At 40.8% G+C, this 23,555-nt stretch overlaps 1 protein-coding gene across 1 annotated transcript in view; it reads left to right on the forward strand.

Annotated features, from left to right (window-relative positions):
- LOC144249836 (uncharacterized) overlaps nucleotides 1-23,555 on the forward strand; it is a 277,991-nt gene that overhangs the window by 18,635 nt on the left and 235,801 nt on the right. Inside the window, exon 4 of the mRNA XM_077792034.1 lies at nucleotides 20,211-20,283. Coding sequence (XP_077648160.1) covers nucleotides 20,211-20,283 — 73 coding nt within the window. The remainder of the gene's footprint in view (nucleotides 1-20,210; nucleotides 20,284-23,555) is intronic.

Consider the following 23,555-nt stretch of genomic DNA (forward strand, 5'->3'; position numbering starts at 1 on the left):
AAGTGCTTGTGTAAATTTACATTTCTGGAAGCAGGGCATCAAAACTGCCCACAGTGTAGATCCTTGCCCGATATTACTGCCAGAGATGCTTTTTGTTAATGACAATATACAATATTAGAATAGTATCTCAGAACCCCTGGAATAATATTTCTCTTTTAATAGAAATGTAAAAATGTGTGTGTGTGTGTGTGTGTGTGTGTGTAGTAAATATGTTTTTCCTTCTGAGAAGTATCTGTCTTTTGCTTGTGTTTCCTATTGAGTTAGCTCTAATTTTATTTTAAGGAGGGGTGTGTGTGTGTGTGTGTGTGAGTGTGTGTGTGTGTGTGTTCGTTCTGAATTCTTCAATTAAATGTATTTTGTCATGGGTCTTTGGAAGAACCAACACTTTTAACTTTTGATTTCCATGCAGTCTGGCATATCAATTGTTTTCCTTAGGAATTTGTGGTTTTTGTTATTTGTTTGAGAAGGTGCTTTCCAGGGTGATGGTGTGTGATCAGAGCCGACAATCCTATAGCAAAAGATGGGTGGCTAAGAGAAAAAAAATAGTAAGTTTATTTAATCAGAGTTTTACATGATGTAGGAGCCTTCAGAAATGAAACCCCAAAGACCTAAGGAAAGATATTTTGTGCGTAGGTTCCATGAAACGTGGAGAGGTGTGTGGAGATGCATGTGGGGATGCCCCCAGCCTCTCTGCACAGTGTTCTTTCTGGGTTATGGGGCAGAGCTCCTCTGGAATGAATTCCTAAGGGGGAAGGGAGAGAGTGATCTTTTGAAAGTTCATAGCTTGCTTTGAGGGAGAGGGGCTAATGTCTGTGATTTGCCTTGGGAAGAGGAGTCCTGGCTTGCATGACTCTCTTTGGAGGAAAAAACGGGCAGGAGACAGGAGAATGGGAGAAGGTCAGGAAGACCTTGTTTGCTGAGTTCTCTCTGGTCTTCTCGATTTCAAAGTGCTCAGCATGCCAAAGTGTCCTATTTGGGGGCATTGTGCTCTGAGCCCCTCCATGGTGCAGGGAGATCCTGAGATGACAGTGGAAGTCCCACTCTGGTCCTTCCTCTAAGTCCAGATTGGAGGAGGGCAAATGACGGCAGGAAGACAAGGTATACAGCCATGCAGTATTTTTGCACGCATCAAAAGAAGATCTGCACCTGGGGAGACCACGCTATGCAGAAGGCTCAATAGCCAGAGAGCCTGTGGAGTTATGAACTCCAGGAAAACGAAAAGTCACACAGGACAGAAAAACTTTTGCAGTTTTGCTAGAAACCTCAGCTTGCTAAATTTTTTTTTAATCTTATTTTTTTTTTTTTTTGTCCTTTGTTTTTGGACCTGGGGATTGAACCTAGGGCTTTAATAAATTCGAGGCAAATGCTTTGCCATTGGGCTGCATCCCAGCCTGAGCTCTCTAATGTTCATGTGGTTGTAATGATGTAAGGATTGACAGGCAATGTAGCAAAAACTTACTGCACCATTGGGGCATGAGGGGAGGGTGGCAGTGGTGGTCAACCAAAGGGAGCCACCTCCACTTCTGAAAGCTGACTGTTAAGGCCTACATGAAAAATTAAAGCAAGGCTGGGGCTGTAGCTCTGGGGCAGAGCGCTTGCCTAGCATGCATGAGGCACTGAGCTCCATCCTCAGCACCACATAAAAATAAAGAAATAAAATGAAGGTATTGGTCTATTACAACTAAAAAAAAAATTTAAAAAGAATAAAAAGAACTGGAAGAGTGCCTGGCACGGTGGCACACGCCTGTCATCAGCTGCTTGGGAGGCTGAGGCAGGAGGATTGCAAGTTCAAAGCCAGCCTCAGAAATGGCAAGGCACTAAGCAACTCAGTGAGACCCTGTCTCTACATAAAGTATAAAAAAAGGGCTGGGGATGGGGCTCAGTGGTTAAATGCCCTTGGGTTCAATCCCTGATACCAAAAGCAACCAAATAAACAACTGGAAGACGTTGTCCCTTGGGGGCTGGGGGAGAGGGGCGTGAGAGGGGAGAGTGCTGCTGTGGTTCTCATGAGAAGCCTCATATGATTCTATGCTGCTTATATGCAGCTATGGCTTTGATGAACTATGGACAGATCTAACATATGGGGGAGCTTGGCATTATTTTTGGCTAGCTAACAGCTCCTCATGGGCAGTGGGTACCAGGAAGGCATTGAGCAATGTCGTGTCATTACCCCGTGGACTGTGAGTCCCCTGGATAGCTGTGTGTCAGCTTTGTCCTCTCCGTGAGCTATATTTAGCCTTGGGAATGTCTAGCATGTGTGGGGTGTGTCCTTTCACACAGACTTACAACTATCAGAAGTTCATCTGAACTACTCAGGTGCTTTTATTTGAAATTCAACGGTATCTTGGATTTTTTTTCTCTCTTAAGAGGAAATTGGTTTGAATGATAAGTTCATGATCTTTGTCTCATCCCAACTCAGATGTGATTGTGTCACTGTAACCCACTCCTCCCCAGATCTAAGTTTCTTAACCTATAAAACAACAGCAACAAATCCTATAAAAAGAACCCAGACTGTTTTGGTTTTGTGGAAGATTTCATGCTTCAAACTGTTTTATTTTCCGGCGATGTCAGGGAAATTGATTTAATTATTTATAATTAAGAAAAATTCCCAAAGAGCATTTTATTTCACAGTGCTAAGGCCTGTACTCTGACCACACTCATGCTCTGGAGAGAGAGAGATGGTACAATGGCACCAGTGGTGATATTAAATTATGAATACTGAGTCTATTGATTCTTAGAAACTACCAAGTTGGTGAACATTGCCAGGAGGGTAGTGCTGTCCAGCTACATAGTGAGTGCAGGGGACACAAGAGAATAACAGTAACTAATTTAGACTGAGCACCAGGAAGTGTGCCTCTGAGGACCTGTGAGCTCTGCTGAAGCTTGTAGAATGATGTTAGCTGGGTGAAAGTTGAGGAAAGAACCTTTGAGTAGAGGAAATGACCTGTGCAAAGGCCCTGAGGCCACTGAGAGTCTGTTTTGGACAGGTTGATTTTGAGATGCCTGGGAGTTGTCTAGTCAGCCCTGTAGCAGAGGAAACTGCAGTGGGGACCAAGGAGGGGCCAGTGGACAAAAGTAAACAGTAGAACATATTTTCCTTGAAGCCAAGAAGGAAGGAGGGAGGGGTCCACTGTGCATTACTATATGGAAAAGGCTGGTCAGACCCTGGGGGCCTCAGTGAAAGCAGTTGGGGTGCAGGGAGATGTCATGTAGGAACAGACTGAAGACCAGTGGGTGGGGAGGAGGTAAGGATGGCACGTGAGGATGGCCCTTGGGACATGTGCTGGACTTGGTGGAGAGCTGCTGGGCCTTGAGACCGGCCAGGGCTGGGACTGGAGAGTCAAGGGGGTGTTAAGGGGTCCAGGTGAGGGGACTCTGGGAGTCATTTCCCAAGGAATGTTGTTTTAGAAAGAGGTAAAGTAGTCTGAACTGAAAAGAAAGACTTGCCCCAAGGAATCTGTCAGTGACTTCCGATGACATGATAAGAAATACATATTTGGTTTCTGCCCCTAGTTCCTGGCACTCTAGAATTTATGATTTCCGGAGTGATAGGGGTGTTAGGAACATCTTTTGTTCTGATATTTGGCCTTTGAATCCAGTCCTGACACAGAGCACCCTTAGAATTTCCTGGTGATAGAAGTGTCTTTTCTTGCAATGAGGCGACGCTCCATGGGCTCCTGGGTGGTGGCCAGCACCCGAAAGATGAGCCACAGTTGGAAGCCTGGAGCTTTCTGCCCCACCCCCATCCTCTGAGGAGGAGAAAGGGGCCTTAAATTGAGAATAAATGATCATGCCTACATGATGAAGCCCCCATAGTAATCCCTAAACTATGGATTCTAGAAACTTCCAGGTTGGTGAACATTGCCAGGAGGGTGGTGTTGTCCAGCTGCACAGGGACAGAAGCTTGTGAGCTCAGGACCTTTCTAGTCCCTGCCCTATGTGCTTTATTTGATTCTTCACCTATGTTCTTTATAATGAACTGGTGAGCAGTAGTGCACCCCTGTAATATCAGCTACTTGGGAGGCTGAGGCAGGAGGATCATAAGTGTGAGGCTGGCCTCAGAAACTTAGCAAGATCCTGTCTCAAGATACAAAATAAAAAGGGCTGGGGATATAGTCCAGTGGTAGAGGACTCCTGGGTTCAATCCCCAGCGCCTCAAACAAACATAATAACAAAAAAACCCACATATAGATAAAAGCAAAACTAACTGGTAAACATAAGTGTCTGCCTGAGTTCTGTTGAATTATTTCTATAACTATTGGACATGAGGAGGGTGTCATGGGAATCCCTAACTTACAGATAGTTGGTTAGAAGTACAGGTGGCAACCTGGGTCTTGTGATTGTAGTGGAGCAGTCTTGTGGGCCTGTGCCCTTTCCCCCAGGGTCCGCACCATTTCCAGGTAGCCAGTGTTCTGATTGACTTTTAGGACACCCAGTATGCATGTGCAGCTTTGGAGAATCATTTGGTGTGGGAGGAAGCAACACACATTGGGTGTTAGAAATGTGGTGAGTCGCAGAGCAAAACTGTTTTCTCATCATCAAAACTTTAATTTAGTGGAGCTCAAGGATGTCGGCTTAGAACTGCCCAGTGATTTTTTGAGAAGAAAATGGCACTTTAAAGATTGAGTAAGGTCAGCTGGGAGTGTAAAGCTCAGTGAGAGATTATGTGCGGCTCTGGGTTCAATGTCAGCACCATAAAAGGAAAAAAAATGAAAATCTGGATTATTTTACTTGGCTGGCATTTAGTGTCACCTGTCACCTGTGTGAGCAGGCCCCTTGTCTGGTAGCGTTTGGGTAGATGCTAGTAGGAATCTTCACGGAGTGTTTTGCTTGGACTTTGTTTCATACGCATACATAGTTTTGTGTTATGAATAATAATCAAGATTCAAAAAATATAATTTACTTCTAGAAGGAAAACATAGGTTAAATATCATTTCTGTGGATTACGTAGGTTGGCCAGGAGGTGTGGGTCTGAACATCAAATCCATTTACCAAGGTTTTCACTTTTTATTATAGGGCGCTGGGACTTGAACCCCGGGCCTCTTGCATGCTTGGCATGTGCCCTACCACTGAACTCTGCCCCCACCCCTAATGTGGCTCTAATGAAGTCTGCAGCCCATTGGTTGGGCCACAGGGAAGTTATAATGAAGGACAAGCCCGGTGTGGTGGCACACGCCTACAATCCCAGCAGCTCTGGAGGCTGAGGCAGAAGGATTGCAAGTTCAAAGCCAGCCTCTGCAATTTTAGCAAGGCCCTAAGCAACTTAGCTGGACCCTGTCTCAAAATTAAAAAATCAAAAGGGCTGGTGATGTGGTTCAGTGGTGAAGGACCCCTGGGTTCAATCTCTTACAAAAGAAAACAACAAAAGGCTGTGCATTCTTAAGATGGGATTTGCCTGGCGAGAAACAGTTTGGAAGGATCTTCTGGACTTTGTCCTCTAGGGTATTTGCATAGTAGAAATGTTTTAAAAAGGCATAAACAGCCTTAGCTCAACCACAGAGAGATTTAGTTTTTTCCGCTGCCTTGAGAGTACAGAAAGCTAAGGTGGGTTTGGGGTTCCTGTTACATTGCTGGCTTGATGCTATTAAAAATAAATGGAGACTCAAAAGCATTAAGATTGCTCTCAGAATATATAGCTGTCACCACCCATCTCTTAAGGATTGTAACAGCAAGGATTTGGCTGGAGAGAAGGGTCAGGCTAGATCTCTGTATCAGAGTGGGCCCCGTTTAATCCCACAGTAATGGAGCTGCCTGTTAATGTGAGGATTAAATTCCAAAATCAACATAAAAGGCAAAAACTATTTAAGGTAAAAACAACTCTTAAAATCAGCAGGCACCTGTCTTGGTAATTTGCTCATGTTTTAAGGAGTCCCTGAGAGGTGAGGGTCCCTATGGAACAAGGAGGGTCTGCCCTGCCCCACATCCCCCATGATGACTAATGGACTGTCCGTGCTAATGGTCTTCCTCTTGGTGTGTTGTCCGGTGCGTAATGTTGAATTTGATAATTCAAATGTGGGCTGCCCACGGCCACTCTGCTACCAATGACTAGTTGAAGTAAGTGCCCGAGGCAGCTCCTCAACAAGGGGCCATCCGTCACGATCACACCTACACTTTGGTGTATTGATTGGGGGAATTGCTATCAGGTGAAGTTGATGGTGGTGTTTCTACTAGAGCCATGGTATTGATCTCTGCTCAGATGGCCTGCAGGCAAAAGGTCTAAGAGATGCTGTTTGCCTTTCAGGCTTTTGCTGGTCTTCCATTTATCCAAAGAAAACAGATTTTAGGAGAAGCACCCTTGCAGAGCCCTGTGCCACACTGGAAGGTTCTCTCTGCGAGAATGTGCGTCTTATGGTACAAGCTGCTTTTCTTGTTTGCTTTTTACTTTCTCTGCCACCTGAAAGGCCAGACTGGAACATTCTATATTAAAAAAGCAAGAGTTAAGTTAGAATCTGTTAAAATTTGTAGGCGTCAGTGGATTTGGACTGGCACCTACCCTGGCCTCATAGACCCAGCCAAATGAAGAGCTTAGTGGCAGTAAGGGAGGTTTGGGTGGTTGCAGGAGACCAGGAGCCTGTTAAGCATGTTGTAACCAGGTGACTGGGTGGTGGACTGGGTGGAAGCCAGTCATGGCTGTTTTCCATAAATGCGTCAGATCAGGTCGTTGGTCGGTCTTCTCAGAACTCGCTCTGGCTGCAGGCGCTGCCTGGTTTGCTTTTTGTTTTGTGTTTAGTCAAGTAAACTCTAGCAAATTAAATTCTTCTAGGAATTTTAACAGTTTTGATGCAGATTAGTTGGTCTAGGAATTTTCCTTTTAATGGTTTTGGAGCAGTTGGTAGGCCATGAAGCAGAGAGCCAGCGACCCCCTCCTTTCTCTCGGGGAACTAGCCGTAGTTGCCCACAGAGCATGCTGTGTTTGGGGTCTGCTTGCTGCACCTGGGGATGCTGGGTAAGATCCTGGCCAGGTTCTTGCTCCACAGATTTGTGTTTTGAATGGAGTTTGAGCATGTTTTTTGGTACGAACTGGATTTGGAAGTTGTGACAATCAGCACTGGGTCCTGTAAGGAAGTCTTGGGTGTCTGAGTAGGTCAGACAAACTGATCTATAGGAACAGGACTGGGTCCTGTGCAGAGGTCTCAGGGTCTGATTGGTTAGACGCGCCATACCCCACTGGCCCTTCCTCCCCCTAGATTCCTGATCTGGGTTCATAGGCAGATAAACCTACTGGAAGATAGGGAATTGTGGTTCAGCTATCCTGGAGTTTAGTATCATTCCTTTTGGAAGTCCATCAGGGTTAGTTTATGCTACAAGAGGGCCCATAACCTTGGGGTGGTACCAAGGATCAGTTTGTGCTATGAGAGGGCATATGACCTTTTTGGGGTTTGTGGTTTCGAACATCTCCAAGGTTTCGAACATCTCCATTTGGAGCCCCAGCCAACTTTATGTATATGAATTCCCAGAACCTGGGAATTTTTTTTTTTTTTTTAAGTCAAATGGGTGATCCTTACCAGAAATAACTGCAAATTACAGTGACCACAATGATAGTTTTAGCTTGGATAAAATCATTTATTTATTAGATACATTAGAAGAGGAAGATTAAAAACCCCAACTGAATTTTATTTTTGGTACCAGGGCTTGAACCCAGGGGCACTTAACCACTGAGCCACGTCCCCAGCCCTTTTTTTTAATTTTATGTAGAAATGGTCCTGCTGAGTTCCTGAGGGCCTTGCTAAGTTGCTAAGGCTGGCTTTGAACTCGAAATCCTCCTGCCTCAGCCTCCCTAGCTGCTGGGATTACAGGCATGCACCATTGTTTCTGGTGAGGTGTTTCTTAATTAGCCCACAGACGCTTTAAAAACAACTACAGGAGTGGGGGAAAGAGCTGTTTGTAGAAGCTAAGCCCATAGATCAGTGGGGTCTGCTTCCCCCTCCAGTAAGGAAAGGTCTAGGTGCCCTGGTCTAGCATGGAAAGTGCTGCTTCTGTCCCAATTTGCTAATGGACCTCACCCTGGACTTATTAATTTCGCTGAAAGAACCAGCTGATCTGGGAAGCTTCCTGTTTGTGTTAGAGACCAATCTTAAGAAAATTTGTATACCTAGAGGAGATCTGCATTTGTGCACCTTGAGGAGGGAAGATTAAATCACTGGAAGCTTTTGTAATGAAGGCAAGGACAGGTATCTGTACAACTGTCACCTCCGGCCATTTTTGTCTCTGCTCTTGGCCTTGGTTGTGTTCAACCTGAGATCTGACTGTAAGAAGCAATGAGGCAAGTCAGCCGAGGAAGGAGCACACATTCCTTGATTCATCCCTATTGCCAAAGTGAGTGAAATGGTCAAGGGTCGAAAATATCCTCAGAATGGTATTTGAGAAGGAAATTGGAGGATGTTTTGTAACAAGGTCTGTCTGGGCATGGTGGAATCTCCTGTGATGAGTTAATCTTCAGAGGACTGGCGACAACAGAGTCCTTTGGAAGCTCTGATTCTCTATAAATGGATGGGTACTCACCCAGGTATTCTGCAGACTTTTTTCTCCAAGTGCCTTGGGCTTTAGTCGGTATGACTATACTGAAGCCTTGCATTTGGAGTGGTATTTTCTGAATGCTCAACAGCTATCTTTGTAGCCAGGAGTGGTGGTGCACACCTGTAATCTCAGGTACTCGGGAGGCTGAGACAGAAGGATTGCAAGTTCAAAGCCAGCCTATGCAATGTAGCAAGACCCTGTCTCAAAACAACAATGTTTAGGGACATAGCTCAGTGGTAGAGGTTTAATACCCAGTACTACCCCCCTTGCCACCCAAATGCTAACTTTTTAAAATGAGTAACTCGAGCATATTTACAAACATAAGAACAAACATGTTAGGTGAATGTAAGTGGATGAAAGTTGACAGATAAACCTGTCATGTTTTCAGGAATTTTTTGAGGTCTATGAGTTATTTATGTTGAATTGAGAGATGTGACATGTCCGAGTCATTTTTAAGCTAAAATATCAAAACTTATTACAGAATCAATGTGACTGACTATTGGGAGATTTCCTAATTATCTTTAATGACTGGGGTAGGCTACTGGAGGTTGTTCTAAAGAGAGAACAGCTGTTCACTGCTTTCAGTGGGAAAGTGCGGAATGTGTTCTGACTAACTGGAAAACATGGAGTGGTGCCATGATATGTTGGAAGCTGATACTGTGTGGCATTTACCAGATGTTTGACCATCTCTGTGTACCACCATCTACTAAGGCGCAAGGGAAAGAGTTACAAGGCAGATGTAATCCTGTCCCTCCTGGGAGTCGTAGGGGAAGCAGATGCATGTGTATAGTACAAGAAAACACAGAAGATTGGTAATTGTGTTAAGTGCTGTGAAAAAAAAGGCTGTCTACTCCCTGCAAATGGATGGATGGTGGAGCTGGACTCCTCGTCAGCCGTTTTTATTGCCACTCTGTGTGGGTCTCAGAGTTTTAATATTATAGCATCATCCTGTCAAGTACAAGAAGTAGGAAGGAGGCACAGAAGAGCTTCATTATGATGGGAACCTTGCTCTGCCATCTTGGGGAGAGTTCTTCATGTCTAGCTGTTGCCCACTTCTGAGGAAGCTTTCTCTGAAAGTCTCCAAGAGATGCACAGTTCCAGGACTCCAGGGAGCTCCTAGAAGTGGTAAAATGGGTACCCAAGGTTTGAGACCCTGAAACCTCACTGCATTTCTGGTGGTGAGAAACACCTGGGTTAGTTCTGTCATAGTTTACCCAGGAAAATGGGTTTCTCTGTACCTGGAGTTCTCTCCAAAATGCATCATATATAGACAGTTGTGAATAACCTTTTGTCTACTGTTATCAGCCTTCCTACTTGGAAAGCTTCTATATCACTGGAGAACACAGAGGATTTCAAGAACACATTCATGTCCCAACAAAGGTAGCGATTGAGTGAAATTCCTCTGTAAATATTTAAGTGGTCTTTCAGGTAGCAGAATTGTAGCATTGGAAGTTGGTCTTCCCAGGACTGGGAAACCAACCAACAGCCATAAATCATTTTAGCAATTTTAGATCTGTCACCGTACCAGTATCTTCCCATAATATCTGCCATCTTGCCCACTCCAGTATCAGTGCAGATGAATAGCGATGGCACGATCTCACAACCTTTAGGAACAGGCTTGCTCATAAAGCAACTCTTTTCAATATACCTTGTTTTTCTTTTTTTTTTTTTAATATTTATTTTTTTCAGTATTTGGCGGACACAGCATCTTTGTCTGTATGTGGTGCTGAGGATCGAACCCGGGCCGCACGCATGCCAGGCGAGCGCGCTACCACTTGAGCCACATCCCCAGCCCAATATACCTTGTTTTTCTAAGCTGCAAAAACAAAACAAAACAAAACAATATGTACCCTTCGCAGAATCTGCTCATGGTCAAACATTAATCTGAGAGCAGCACTGTGTCTTACTACTAGGTGGCAATAAAAATGGCCAACAAGGAGTTTGATTCTAACATTCATCTATTTGCAGGGAGTGGACACTCTTAAAAGTACGTAATTCTTCTGTATTTTCTTATTTACATTATATACATGCGTCTGTATATTTCTTCTATGAGAAACCTAGACACTTGTTTTCCCTTCTTTAATCCAGTTACTGGATGCTAGACTACTTATCAGCTGTTTTAGGTAACTTTTCTATTGCTGTGACCAATATACCTGACAAGAACTAATTAGGGGAGGAAATGTTTATTAGGGGCTCAGTTTCAGAGGTCTCAGTCCAAAGATGACTTGACTCTCTGGATCTGGGCCCAAGGTGCAGCAGAACATGATGTTGGAAGGGCACACAGAGGAAAGGTAGTTAGTTACCTTGCAGACAGAATGCAGAGAGAAAGGCGGGAAGGGGCACTGGGGATGGTGCACCCTTCCAGGGCATGCCCGCCTTTGGCCCGCCTCCTCCAGCCATGCCTCACCTGATTAGGGTTCAGCTCTCAGTCATTTCACCTCTGAATGTTCCTGCATTAACACAGGAGCTTTTTGGGGATACCTGTATACATCCAAACCATAACATTGGCTTGATCTGGCCCAAGGTGCAGCAGAACATTATGTTGGAAGGGCATGGCTACAAATAGGTCTAGGTCTCTCTAAGAAGAAACAGATACATGTATATAATATAAGTAAGAAAATACAGAAGATTAGTAACTAAGGACTTTTAAGAGTGTCCACTCCCTGCAAATAGAAGAATAGTAGAATCAAACTCCTTGTCAGTCATTTTTATTGCCACCTATTTGCAGACACAGTCCTGGTCTCAGATGTTTGACCATGAGCCGATTCTGTGAAGGGTACATCTTGGTATTTTGGCAGAACAGGGCAGAGTCTGTAGTTGCTAATACTTTTTGTTGCATATGGATAAAATAGTATTGTAGCAACTCGGTTATGAGAAAACGAATGGGCTTTTTGGTTAAAGTGGATAGATGCTTCATCTGGGTAGTTCTTTGATCTATTTTGGCTGGTTTGATTCATGGAGACCTTGTCTAAGGAGCATTCTGCAAACTCCTGGTATTATTCCCAAAGCCATAGTGGTCTCTCTGGTAATCTTCTCTTCTGTGTCTCTGTAATGCCATCAGCTGAATGTTAAATGGTCTCTGACTGGAAAAAGAACTCAAATGCATGATCACAAGGATACTGTAACCTACAGATCTTGCACTGAGACTGGAAACCTAGGATGAGAGTGACTGAGATGGGTGCCGATGATATTTTGTTAAATAAAACTTGTGTGAGATGGTGGATTTAGACTGGGCACATGCATTGGGCCCCAGTGGACAAAACCAATATGGAGTTTAATGAAGCAGTTGAGCTCTGGTTGCAGAGGTCCTGTAGCCAGTTAACTAAGCTGTCGTCAACTGACCGCTGTAGCCAATCAGATGGGTTTCGTGCCTCACCTCTGTTTTCCTGTAAATGCCGTCAGATCATGTTATTAATTGGAATTCTCGGAACCTGCTGTGGTTCTGGAAGCTGTCTGGCGAATTATGTTTTGTCTTGCTTTACTCATGCCAACTGTGTTAAATTTACTTATTTTGTGGTACTAGGGACTGAATCCAGGGTCTAGGCAAGCATTCTACCACTGAGCCATCCCCCATCCACCAGCCCCAACTCTACTAAATTTAATGGTCTGAGGAATTTTTTTTAAACAAATCATGTAATAGTAATCTTATTTACTTTGAATTAAAATTTGTTGAAACTCTAACTACAGGCAAAGCCAAAGATCTGATTGCGTTGATACCTGAAATCTTACTAAGGCTCAGTACTAGACTCCCTATGGGTGAGAATCTAATTATACCAGAGAACTCTGTACAGATTGTGTTTGAAAGAATAAATCTGAGACTTGAGTGGCTGATGGACTCAAAAAAGACAATAATCCCCAAGGTGTGTGACAATACACAATCTGAAATACTCTATGTGACATTGATAAAATTGTGTAAATTAGTTTTCCCATTACTTACAACGTCAGAGAGGGCTTTTGTGTGTGTGTGTGTGTGTGGTGGTGGTGGTGGTGGTGGTGGTTGAACCCAAGGCCTGGTGCATGCCAGGCAAACACTACTGAGCTAAACCCCAGCCCTGAAAAGTACACTTTAAGTACAAGGCATCTTATTATAAATTTGTAGAAAAGTCAATTTGAATATAAAGCTTAAAAAATTTACAAACTAAAATCAGAATTTGGTTGATCAAAACTGTCAAAAGGGAAGGAATGGGGATGTCAGTCTTCAAAGACATCAAGATCTTAAAGGACAAAGGCTGTGGGGACTGTTCCTGTTAAAGGAGATTAGAGGCCTGGTGACTGCAGGTAGTCCTCAACCCTAACAGGGATACTGTACTGGAAGGGACATGCTAGAAAGGACATCCCTGGCCTATTGGCAACATTGGCATGTGAATGGCAGATAAAGTATCAATTGTACTAAGTTCACTGTGGTTGATCACTGCTGCTATTGTGTAAGAATATTCCTGCTTGTAGGAATAGCTTTCTTCTCTGCAGAAAGATTGCATGTATGTGAAAGGGAAATATAGCAAAAGGGGTACACTTAACAATGGCTGGATTTGAATGTTGGTAAAAGGTATACGAGTGTTCTCTGTCCTGCTTTCGTTTTTATAGTTTTAAGTTTGAATTTTTTCCAAAAAGTTAAATAAAAGTGTGAACCTGGAAGCCCCTCACTCACTTTGAGGTATTTATTAGCCTGTTAACAAAATATAAAATATTTAGTGGTATTGAAAAAATGTTAAGATTGATGTGGTGTAATCCCAGAGGGTTGGGAGGCTGAGGCAGGGGGATTGCAAGTTGAAAGCCAGCCTTAGCAATTTAGTGAGACCTATCTCAAAAAAAATAAAAAAGGGCTGGGATGTGGCTCTGTGGTTAAGAGGCCTTGGGTTCAATCCCCAGTACCAAAAAAAAAAAAAAAGTAGGAAATTTCTATAAGAAAAATGTTTATCATTTATCGTGAGTTAGTAACTAGCTGGTTTCTGCTTTTCTCATTGAAATTAGTTTTTTTTTTTTTGGGGTTCCAGGGACTGAAATCAGGGGCACTCAACCACTGAGCCATGTCCCCAGCCCTATTTTTTGTTTAGAGACAGGTTCTCACTGAGTTGCTTAGCACCTCACTTTTGCTGAGGCTGGCTTTGAACTCTATAGATCCTTCTGCCTCAGCCTCCTAAACCTGAGATTACAGGCATGTGCCACCACACCTGGCCAAAACAAGCCTGATTTTAAAAGAGCTACACAGGAGTCCTGCACAGGCCGTGTATTTAGTCTGTTTCAGTACCTTGTCCATTGTCCTCTGGATGATAAACAACTTCAATGTTCTATTTATTTATTTATTTTAAACCAGGGATTTAACTCAGGTGCTCAACCACTGGACCATATCCCCAGCCCTTTTTATTTTTTGAGACAGAGTCTTGCTAAGTTGCTTAGAGGCTCACTAAGTTGCTGAGGCTGGCTTAAACTTGCCGTCCTCCTGCCTCACCTCCCAAGCTGCTGGGATTATAGTTGAATATGGTTCTTAAAACAATTATGAACCTATTTGATCCATTATTAATAAATATCACCACTTTATCACTTGAACCAAATCACAGAAAATTGGAAACAGATGATCATTGGCTTTGATACCTTTACTTCCATTTCATTACCCAGAGATGATCAACTCTATCCTTCAAATGATGCACATTTATTACAGAATGCCTAAGATCCTGAGGATATATTTTGGCTCAGCCCATGGTATTCCTTCATTATTTTATTATTTTGTAAGTAATAAAATGTAACTTCATGTTGGATAATATATTCAAGCCATGAAAATATCATCCAACATCATTCTTCCATTAGCTCAGTTTCTGTGCATGCTCACTTACTCTTTAGGAATTTTACTAATTATTTGAAGGTTCTAGAGGACCTGTTAGACTTTAAATCTCAACCAATTAAATAAGAAAAAAATTTAAAAAGAATTTTTTCACATACTTAAGAGCTGTTTGTATCTCCTTTTCAACGAACAGTTTCTACCATTTTTCTTTGCTTTGATTGTGCACATTTTCATCTTTCATTCCTAGGTGTTTTCTCTTAATGCTATGATACAATAAAAATCCTTTTACCTCATGGATTTTTAAGGTGGTTGTGATTTGTATATGTCATGATTTTTATTTCTCTACATGGATTATCTTCCTAGTTTCTTCACTCAATCATCTAATTTTTGTAATAGTTTTACTATAGATTCTTTTGATTTCTTTGTTTTAGGTAAAAGATGTTATCTGAAAGTGGTTATATTATTCCTCCTTTCCAATTTTTATATTTTAATTTTTTCCTTTGCCTAATTATACTGATGTTAATTATACTGCCAGAACAACTTTAAAACAATAGTGGTGATAAAGGATATCTTTGTCATGTTTGTTTGTTTGTTTAATAAAATTTGTTCAAGTTCTTCATTCAGAATAAGGCTTATTTTCAGGATGAAAACATATTTGTAAATAAATGCATTATTGTAATTTTGGTAAGGAAGGATTATTTACCTGGATTTTACCAAATGTTTTTTAAACCAAGAATAGTCATGAATTTCATCACCTGCTTTCCCAGCAGTTAGCAATATTCATATATAATTTTTCTCTTTTTTGAATTTTTATGTTCTTTTTAGTTATATGTGATTTTTGACATATTTATACAAACATGGAGTAACCATGTTGATTTTTCTCTTTTATTATAGTGTATGACTAACATTATTATTTTTCACTAACTCAAATACAAACAAAATCAGAAAAGTTAATGCATCCCATAATACCCATCACCTAGCTTCCCATGGACATCAACTCACAGGCAATGTTACTTCTTGTAGATCTTACAGTATTCCTTTCCCCTCCCTGTTTAGAAACAAATCCCAGTATCATTTCATCTATAAAGAGCTACATATTATAGACTTTTTATTAACATAACCACAACTCTATTATCATACCTAAATATTAAGAGTACTAACAATGACTAAGCAACAAAATTAATAATAGTGTTCAATACCATTAAATGTCCAGTGTTCATACATTTTCTTGATTGATCATATCTGACAGTTTATTGGAATTAAGATACAAATAAAATTTAATAGCTGTGATTGCATTTCTTGAATGTTTTTTATCTGTGGTTTTCCTTTCACCTCCTTTTTTCCTCTTGCACATTTTTATTGACATAATCATGCCCACAGAACTTTACACTTTGTATTCTGTTGATCACATCTCCATGGTGTTAATAAATATTTCCCTTTGAACCTCCATTTTTTTCCTCCCAATAAATTACTAGTAACATTTAGTGGCTGATCAGATTTACTTTATTTTGTCCAGATTCTTTCACAGGTTGTACTGAATACTCCAGCAGGAGAAAACAAGAGTTTTTCTCTGTTTGAGGGATTTCCAGCAAGCACTGATGATTGTTTTTCTAGATTTATGAATTCATAAGGCATTCCAATGGGTGATATTCCATTTTTACTTCTCTATGAGCTGGAACACTCCAGCTAGAGAAAAGCTTCTCTTCATTAATTGCAAGGATTCTCAGAGGTGCAGTTCATGAAGGAAAGACAGGAGAGTTGCTCAATTCTTCCCTCTTAATGATCAATTTTCAAAACATAAAGTTATTCCCTAGTATCATCCCAGCAATGATCAATGCTTTTAAGGTACCATTATGAATTTATCATCATCATGAACACTTATGTGACACATTCCAAATCCATTGCAGTAACTGTCCTTGTAGTTACATCTTCCTATATTGAGCTTGTGAGATCTTACACAGAGGCTCTTGAGTCCTTTAGATACAATTTTAATAGTATTTGATAACTTACTTATTTTCTGGCATGACAAGTTGTTTTAGACTCATCTCCTACACATTCTGCCCTAGATTTGAATCTGCCATTTCTCCAAGGAGTCCTGAAGTACTCAGAGACCATGATCTTGATGCTACCACAGTATTTATTGCTTCTGGCTTTATCATCATTTATAGGTCTTTTCAGTGAATGGAGATAGAAATTTTTTTTTAAAAAGGTAAAAGACATCATGAATTCATTCATAGATCTGTCATCGGCACCTCCTTTATTCTACATCAAAGTCTCAGTTCTTTAAAACAGCAATATAATTATTTACTTTTGTTATATCACATTAAACACACCCCTGAGGGTAACATTACCAACAGTACCCCTCAAAATGTGATTGATTTAAAAACTTTGCAATTCTTTTTATAAAATTAGGGGATATTCTGAAAGGAATACTAAAAGTTAGGTTTTAAGTTTTAAAGTTAGTTTAAAAAATTTATTTCTGGTGGCTACTTTTCTCATTTGAGTGGTTATTATAGTGAATTTGAATTTTCTAATACCCTAATATTAAAATTCTAATATAACCCCAAAGGAGGAATCCATAGTAGGATTTTAGCATCACTATTCAAATGTAAAGTGGGTCTAGGGAGATATTTTGGGTCTGTTTTTGTTGGTTTTGACATTAGTGTTATGATAGCTTCATAAAATAAATTTGGAAATTTGAAACACCCTTTTTTTTTTCTATGCTCAGGAATAGTATAAAGAGAGTCAGGCAAAAAGTACAAAAGAAATTCATACACAGCCTCATCAGTGTTTATTGAAGTACAATTCACCATATCCAAAATATACAACCAAACTATGTTCCCTTCAAAAGATGAATGGATAAAGAAAATATAATATATATTACTATATATAATATATATATCATATATATGTTTATATATTATGGAATATTACTCATTCATAAAGAAGATTGAAATTATGGCATTTGCCGGTAAATGGATGGAACTGGAGATTATCATGCTAAGTGAAATAAGCCAATTCCCAAACACCAAAGGTCAAATGTTTTCTCTGATATGTCTGACATGTGGAAGTGGGTCCAAAATAAGGGGGGAGGGGGAGAGAAAGAGAGGGAAGGGGAAATTCCATCAAAATAGAAGAAAAGGCAGTGGAGTAGATGAAGGGGATTGAGGAGGCTGGTGGAGGGACAGGATAAGGGAAAAACAGTGGAATGACTCTGACCTAACTTTCCTATGTACATATAGGAATATACCACAGTGAATCCCACCAGTTTCTATATCCATAAGACTATAATTTTTTTAAAAAACCTGTAAGTAAATAGCAGAAAGATCAGTAGAATAGAGGGAAGAGAACAGAGGGTTGAAGGAAGGGAAAGGGTAAATACTGGGGACTGAATTAGAGCAAATTATATTCTATGCTTTCATAATTATGTCAAAATGAATCCTAATATTATATATAACTTTAAAAAATAAAGAAAAATAGCAGTCTTCCATGTACTCCAGGAACTGTTTCCAATGACCACTAGAAAAAGTTATTAAAGAATAATCCAGGAAAAAAAGGAATTCAGAAATCATATGGAAATAATAGTACCTATTGTTAAGTAATTCCTGAAAGCAATTTTTTTTTGCCTCCAGTGCAGCAGCCACATAGAATCTTACACTAGTTGAACATTAATTAATACAAGTTCAACTCAGCTGCTCATCACCAAAAGCCAACTAAGAGCCACCACTCACCAGCACAGACAGACAGATGTCATGAAATCCCCACCTGTTTCAGTTGCTTGCATTTCCCCCGCTTTTGACCTCTCCTGTAGAATCTGCTCTGGAAACCAAATGTGAGAAAGCTATGGTTAAAAATGACCTAGGAAAGGTCACAGGTCCACAGCCCTCCATGCCAGAGCTCACACTGGTGCAGGGGGTGAGGCTGCAGGATTACCTCCAGTGCCCGTGTGTGGCTCCTGCTGGTCCCCAGTGTGGAACAACCTGTGTTCTCCAACTCACATCACCTTGTTTCTCATCTCTAATGTAATGACTTCTCTAGGTTTCTCATCAGAATCACCGAGGGAAGGAGCAGTGCCTTTTCTTTTTATATCACTTTAAAGTGAAAGATTGCATGCCGTCTCTTAGTCTTCCCTCTTCTCAGAAGCTTCCATGCTTCACATAGGCTTTATGTGAAAGTTTCCTTGCAGTTTCCTTCCTAGCAGGTGATCCAGCCAGAAAAGGTAATCAGGATGCCACATGCCCAGGTGTGGTCACCGGTTGGGAAGCTAAAACAACCTCCACTGACCCCTTGTCCATTTGCAGTATAAGATAGACAGGATAAAGAAAGGCTTCTAAGGTTTCAAAACACTGTTTCAAATAATTTCTAATCCCCATGCCTCACGGGGCCCTTTGTAACTCTAATGCCCTCAACAGTAGAGGATGTGAATTCAGAGGCAGAATCTGCTCTTTGCAGCTGGGGCAAATGAGATGGGAAGAGAGAAATCCACGAGAACTAAGATCAAACAGTGAGATTTGTTGAGAAAAGAAGAGAGGATAGGATCCTTTCTCCAACATTCTCCCAGCAGAGAAATATGCAATGTGGACTTTTTAGGGAAATGTCCTATATTGTGGAACCATGTCTGTGGAGAGCAAATGAGCCCCCAGTCATCCGCTGATCCTGTGGTGTTGGCAAAAGCCAAGCATTAGAAATATTCCTTGCCAAAAACGCAAGAAAATAACAACCTTGACACTCATCTCTGATGCTAAAGTTATCAGACAGTCCAGTAGATGGGCTTCCTGGGTGCAGCAGGATAATACTAGGATGTTCCTAGCACTGTAACAATAGGATAGCTGCAAAACTGATTCTAGCTCTGAACTTTTAGTGCACAAAGAAGCCTCTTGATAACTCACAAGGCTTGGACAATTTACAATGCCCCACAGATTAACTTCCTGATTATGAGAACCTACATAATAAACTTGTGGAGCTAGTTCTGAGTCACTGTTCCTCCATCAGAGGTCAGTGTCCCACGTGGCCCCAGCTTTGCTTAAAGAAAGTCTCTGTCTTCTTTGTCTCTGTGTTTTTCTCCATCTCCCACCACCCCTACTTGAGATCCTTTGTTGATGCTGCACGTGTCCTGGGAATCTTGATCAAAATTATTGAAAGCACAATTTGCTTATAGAGCTACCTTTCTTGTGAGAAATTTATAGGTCTGTGTCAAGTGGGGAGTGTTGGGGCAGAATAAAATCAGCCTTCTCAAACCTAGGCCTTGGCTTTGACTAGTAATGCTAACAATGCATGACTTTCACTCCAACCACTAATCTGCATCTGCCAGCCATGATCTGACCTTCATGTTAAAGAGCTAACATCTCCAACCCAAGATATCTCTCCTTTGGAAGGAAACATTGTCCACAACTGAAGCCAATAGCCAAAAGATTGAAGATTATTTGTTTCAATTGAAAACACATAGGAAAATTAACAACTATTATCATACTATATTTATAGCACTAACATCACATTGCTAAATTGATGAATGGAATATAAGCATTATATGTATAAAATTTGAAATTCTCATTAAATTATCATTCTTATAATCTTAAATTCATCCAGTTCATTCAGCCAGTTATTCTAAGTGTATTTATTAGAGTTAGTACAAGTTTTTGTTTTGTTTTGTTTTTAATATATATACTAGGGATTGAACTCAGGGGCATTTGGCCACTGAACCACATCCCCAGCCTTATTTTGTATCTTATTTAGAGACAAAGTCTCACTGAGTTGCTTAGCACCTTGCTTTGGCTGAGGCTGGCTTTGAACTCGCACTTCTCCTGCCTAGCTTCCCAAGCCATTGTACCACGCCTGGTGGTACAAGGTTTTTTTTTGCTTGAAATAAAAATACAAATTCAAATAGATATAGCATCTGTTTTTTTTTTTTTTCCAGGTTGTATAAAACACTACAGCAAGTTGGGGAAGCTACTAGTTTTCAAGACTGTATCCTCCATGTTTTCCAGCAGGTCAGATAAAAAATTAACCTCTTTCAAGTTTGGGCTTTTTAAGCAGCTTTCAGCAGATCTTGAGAGCATTCTCTTGAAATTATAGGACTATACACTAGAGATTCTTGCCACAGGTTCAGGAACCTACGGGGCTTCTCCAAAGCAGAGTTTGCCTCCTGACCCAGTAATAAGGGATATCTATGTCAGTTGTCCATCACAGAGACTGGAAAAGAATTCAGGAGACATCATTTGGGAAAAGGAGTTATTATAAAGTGACTCGGAATGCATTTTCCAGTGTTACATAAAGCAAGTACAGTGACTGGGTCCTATGAAACCAAAAAATGGTAACCCAAATCCATGGGGAGGGAGAATGTGGGAAGATCAAGGGAAAGTTAAACAGGTGGGGCCTGTTACTCTGCAAATGAGAGTTGTTGTGATGCTCTTCCAGAGTCTAGAAGGTGGAAGCCAGCATTTGCCTCACTTTTGTATGGTAGGATATATAAAAAATTTAAAAAAAATTATATATACATGTGCATCAGTAGGCCAACAAAAAGGTTTGTAAGGAGACATGATTGGGTCCTATGGTGAGGAAAACAAGAGTTCTTTTAACATATAACTGCTCAAATATATACTTCTGCCTATATATTCCTTCTAGATGAAGGAATAAAGCTTTTACAGTATTTTAGTATACTGGTTTGGGATTGATGTAAGATGGGAGAGAGGAGTAATTGGGTTTGGTTATCCTGTCAATTAATTAGTTGATGCATTTTGAATGACATCATGAGTGAAATTAATTTTTAACTAAATTTACCTATGTGAATTTTAAAGATGAGCTGGATTTGGGTAAGCAGTATTTGGGAAGTGTGTGTGTGGGGGGGGTGGGTACTGATATTCCCAGCAAGGAAAGCAAAATGTACAAAAAGCCAGGGATTGGAATGGGTATAATGGGCATAAGGACTTGCATGAAGCTATCTGTGGAAAGAGTGGGATTTATGTCAGAGCAAGAGGGCAGAAGCTCTTCTGTGTGGTTCTTGGAGTTAAGCCCAGAAGGACAAACTGAGAGAGGCAGAGATATGGAAAAGGTTGAAACTAGGGAACTCCAAAGAGGAGTCAGAGTGAGGTTCAAGGTGGATAGTGCCCAGGCTAGGAAGCTGGCAGTGGGAATTCAAAGTATGGGGCACATGTGAAGGGCATTTCAGTAAAGGAATGATGCAATTTCATGGCAAATTGGTTGTAAGGGCTGAATGGAAAGACTGAAATGAGAGATGATCTTCAAATTTTCTCACTGGGAGGCCAGCAGGGTCCTGGTACCTTTGAGTGGATGGTGAAGTTGGAAGTGTTTCAGTTTGAAAGAAAATGAAGAAAAGGAATGAGGCTGTGTTTTGGTTCCATTGAATCTGGTGAGACTAATGAGGGTCCAAGTGGAAAGTACTAAAAGGCCTTAAAATGGGGATGTTCTGTGAAGGTGAGGGGTCAGGGTAGAAGTTACAGTTCGGAAAGTCATCAACATCAGATCTATTTAGATAAAAGTGCAAGATATCTCAGAGTGAAAATAGAGACATAAGTTCTGACTCTAAGAATTGGGAATTAGTGCTACATGAGTTTTTTATGTAGTTATTTTCGGCAGCCAGTCCTACATTTCATTCAATTGATGATAACAGTAAGATTGGGGAGACATATTTCCTGTTTATCTATAGGTTTTCCATTATTTCTCTAGTCAAATTTATCCATTACCATCCAGAGGCTATATTTGTTTTAGTGATGAACTTTCCTCCTGCAAGCATTAAAAAAGAGTTGTCTGGCTGAAGATTTTTTTCTAAATGACACAAACACAGCCCATTCCCCCCACACACACACACTTAATTTTCAATTCTGAGCTTTCTGACAATGAACTGCACTGTGGTAGAAGAGAGAGGAGGAAGGCGGTGGGTAGAGATAGATCTTTTTATAAAGATCAGCAGTTCTCTGTGCTTTCATCCCAGGCAAAGATTACATTTAACACCCAGGGGTCTCTGCCGCCTCAGATCCTTTTCAGAATGAGTGGCTGTGGCCCTGCAGATAGTTTGGGGTGTCCTTTCATATTTTGCCAGTATTAAATATACCCCATTGAGCAACAAATCAGAGATTTATCTAAGAATAAATCATATCTCTAATAAGGGGGCCACTTCTTTTAAATTGGATAGTGCATTATATTAGACATATTTTCTCCAAAGTACAAAAATGTGTAAAAAATGAATATAACCTAAAATTTCTCTTCCTGTAGGAAGATGGTAGTTTTTCTCAGTAGGACGAAATGGAAAGATCTGCTGAGTTTTGTTGGCTATTGTGTACTTCATTTACTCTCTCAGTGATGGGGAGAGTTAGGGTTCCTCTTAGATTTTTCAGTATCCAGGTTTAATATCAGGAAAGGGAGAGGAATAAGAAAGATGAAAGGAAGGAAGGAAGGAAGGAAGGAAGGAAGGAAGGAAGGAAGGAAGGACGGACTACGGACCTAGGTAAGCCTAGTGGATGCACAGCAGAAAAGGGGCCAAGAATGGACTGATTTTGCTCTTATGTGCTAGTAGTTGGCCCTGCAGTGTGTTCAGTATCCTCTCAGGGGTTGGGTCTGCCTCATTTGCTACAGCAGCCCTGGTACTCAGCATAGCAGCACCTGAAACACCTGGTAGATGCTCAGCATCTATTTACTGAATAGATTTACACGGTGTGCTAAACTGATATGATTAGTTCTTAGACATTCAGGTTCCATCTTGGGCTATTGCAATGCACGGTAACTTCACCGATATTAGTTTAGAAGCAGCTGGGGAAGAGGAAAGAGTTTAAATATGAAGATGCGTCCACCTTTTCACCCATAGTACAGTGTTTTCTAAGCACTTGTATCCCTAAGGAAAAACATTGCTATGTGCTGTCTATATTTGTTCTAATTACTGGATTTCAGTGGTGACAATGACAAGAAAGGTGGTATGGGCAAGGGCAGAAAGGAACTTGAATCCTTAAAGGGCTATAATCTGCTTTAGAGACCTGGCTACCCATAAAAATAAATGGATTAGCTGCACGTGGATATAAAATATGAATAACCAAAGACAGATATGGATATGTTGGAGACATCTGTTTCTCATTATAAACTAAAATATTCCTAATATCTGAAAATGCTGGATAGAATATTTAAATAGATGTAAGTGTAATCCAAAGGAAATTGGGAAAAAAAATCAAAGAAAAAGACTAAAGGCCCAAAATAATAATAAAGCAATATTCCAGAAAGATAAGTGAGCAGTGATCCAGTGGACCTGGGGTAT

Source organism: Urocitellus parryii, chromosome 12 (genome assembly GCF_045843805.1).
Source record: "Urocitellus parryii isolate mUroPar1 chromosome 12, mUroPar1.hap1, whole genome shotgun sequence".
NCBI lineage: Eukaryota > Metazoa > Chordata > Mammalia > Rodentia > Sciuridae > Urocitellus > Urocitellus parryii.